The 1,868-nt window shown below is 42.0% G+C and overlaps 1 protein-coding gene across 1 annotated transcript in view; it reads right to left on the bottom strand.

Moving 5' to 3' along the window:
- Nucleotides 1-893: 893 nt before the first annotated feature.
- Nucleotides 894-1,868, bottom strand: part of EMH_0034570 (uncharacterized protein) — a gene marked incomplete at both ends in the record, with an annotated part of 3,239 nt that continues 2,264 nt past the window's right edge. The window contains one exon of the mRNA XM_013494886.1: nt 894-1,747. Within this exon, the coding sequence (XP_013350340.1) occupies nt 894-1,747 (854 nt within the window). The remainder of the gene's footprint in view (nt 1,748-1,868) is intronic.

Below are 1,868 nucleotides of genomic sequence, written 5' to 3' on the forward strand. Positions count from 1 at the left end.
TCATCACCAGCTACAATAACAACAAAAACAAAAAAAACAAAAAAAAAAAAAAACTAAAAAAAAATTACAAAAATAATAATTATTAATAAAAACAAAAACAAATAAAAATAAATAAAAAAACAAAAATAAAAAAAAATAAAAAAAAATAAAAAAATAAAAAAATACCTGTATATTGCTGTTTTCATAATCTATAAGAGGCCCCCAAACACCAATGGACCACTTGGCGAAGTCCAGTGGTCTCTTCTGCGCCGGGCTGTATGCAGAAAATTTATAAGAAGAGCAGTGCATGCACTGCTGCAGCACACTCCTGCAGCAGCAGCAGCAGCAGCAACAGCAACAGCAGCAGCAGCAGCAACAGCAGCAGCAGCAGCAGCAGCAGGAGGAGCAGAAACAGAAACAGTTGAGTACATCAACGGAAAGAAAAAATAAAAAATAAAATAAACAAAAATAAAGTAATTGAAATAAATAAATAAAATAAATAAAATAAATAAATAAAATTAAAACGAAAATAAATATAAAGGACAAATACACAGACCGATATAAGGAGACAGAAAAGGAGACAGAAAAAACAAAAAGAAAAAAAAAGAAAAACAAAATAACAAAAAAAGAAAAAAAGAAAATAAAAAGAGAAAGAAGACACAAAAAAAATAAAAATAAAAAACAAACAAAGAAGAGAGACGGAAAGAAAGAAACAAAAAAAAACAAAAAAAGAAAAAAAAAGAACAAAACAAAACGAAACAAACAAAACAAACAAGCAAACAAAATAAATGCATAAATAAACAACCAAATAAACAAAACAAACAAAGAAACAAATAAATAAATAAATAAATAAATAAATAAATAAATAAATAAATAAATAAATAACAAATAAATAAATAAATAAATAAATAAACCTACACGAGTTTAACGATACATTCTGTTGCTGTTGCTGCAGCAGATCGTTTTGCTGCTTCGCAATAATCAAAAGAGAAGCCAACGAGCTGCTGCACTTGCTGCGGGGATAGCTGCTGCTGCTGCTGCTGCTGCTGCTGCTGCTCCTCCTCCTCCTCCTCCTCCTCTTGCTCCTGCTGCTCTTCCTCCTGCTGCTCCTGCTGCTCCTGCTCCTGGTGCTGCTGCTGCTCCTGCTCCTGCTCCTGGTCCTGCTGCTGCTGCTGCTGCTGCTGCTGCTGCTGGTGCTGCTGCTGGTGATAGAGGCGCCACATCTCTCTCTCTACAATTTTTTTTGCTTCATCGTATGCTGCTGCTGCTGTTGGGTTTGCTGCTGCAGCAGCAGATAAAGAAGGGGGAAATCCAAAAGGAAATAAAGAAGATATTGTTGTGTCTGCTTCTGCTGCTGCTGCTGCTGCTGCTGCTGCTGTTGCATCTGCTGCTGCTGCTGCAGTCATCGGTGCAGCAACTTCTCCTTCTGCTGCTGCTCCCTCTGCTGCTGCTGCTATTGCTGTTCTTCTTGCTGCTGCATTCAACCGGCTATGAGTTCCCTTTGCTGCTGCTGCTGCTGCTGCTGCTGGTGCTGCTGCTGCTGGTGTTGCTGCTGCTGCTGCTGCTGAGCGCCCACGTTTGCTGCTTGCTGCTGCATGGCGAAGCCCCAGAGATGAAGCAGAGCTCCAGGCAAGCGGCAGCGAGGCAGCAGGAGCTCGCTGCTGCTGCTGCTGCTGCAGCTGCTGCTGCTGCAGCTGCTGCTGCTGCAGCAGCAGCGGTATGTGCTGCTGCTGCTTCAGCTGCTGCAGCGGCTGCAGCTGCAGCGCGTCTGCGGGAGCAAAGAGGGAGGAGGCCAGAGCAGCAGCAAGAAGGAGAACGATGCAGCAGCAGAAAGACGGAAAACACCAACAAATCCAGCAGCAACAACAACTGCAGCAGCAGCAGCAGCA

Source organism: Eimeria mitis, genomic scaffold (genome assembly GCF_000499745.2).
Source record: "Eimeria mitis Houghton genomic scaffold, Emh_scaff1321, whole genome shotgun sequence".
Taxonomy (NCBI): Eukaryota; Apicomplexa; class Conoidasida; order Eucoccidiorida; family Eimeriidae; genus Eimeria; species Eimeria mitis.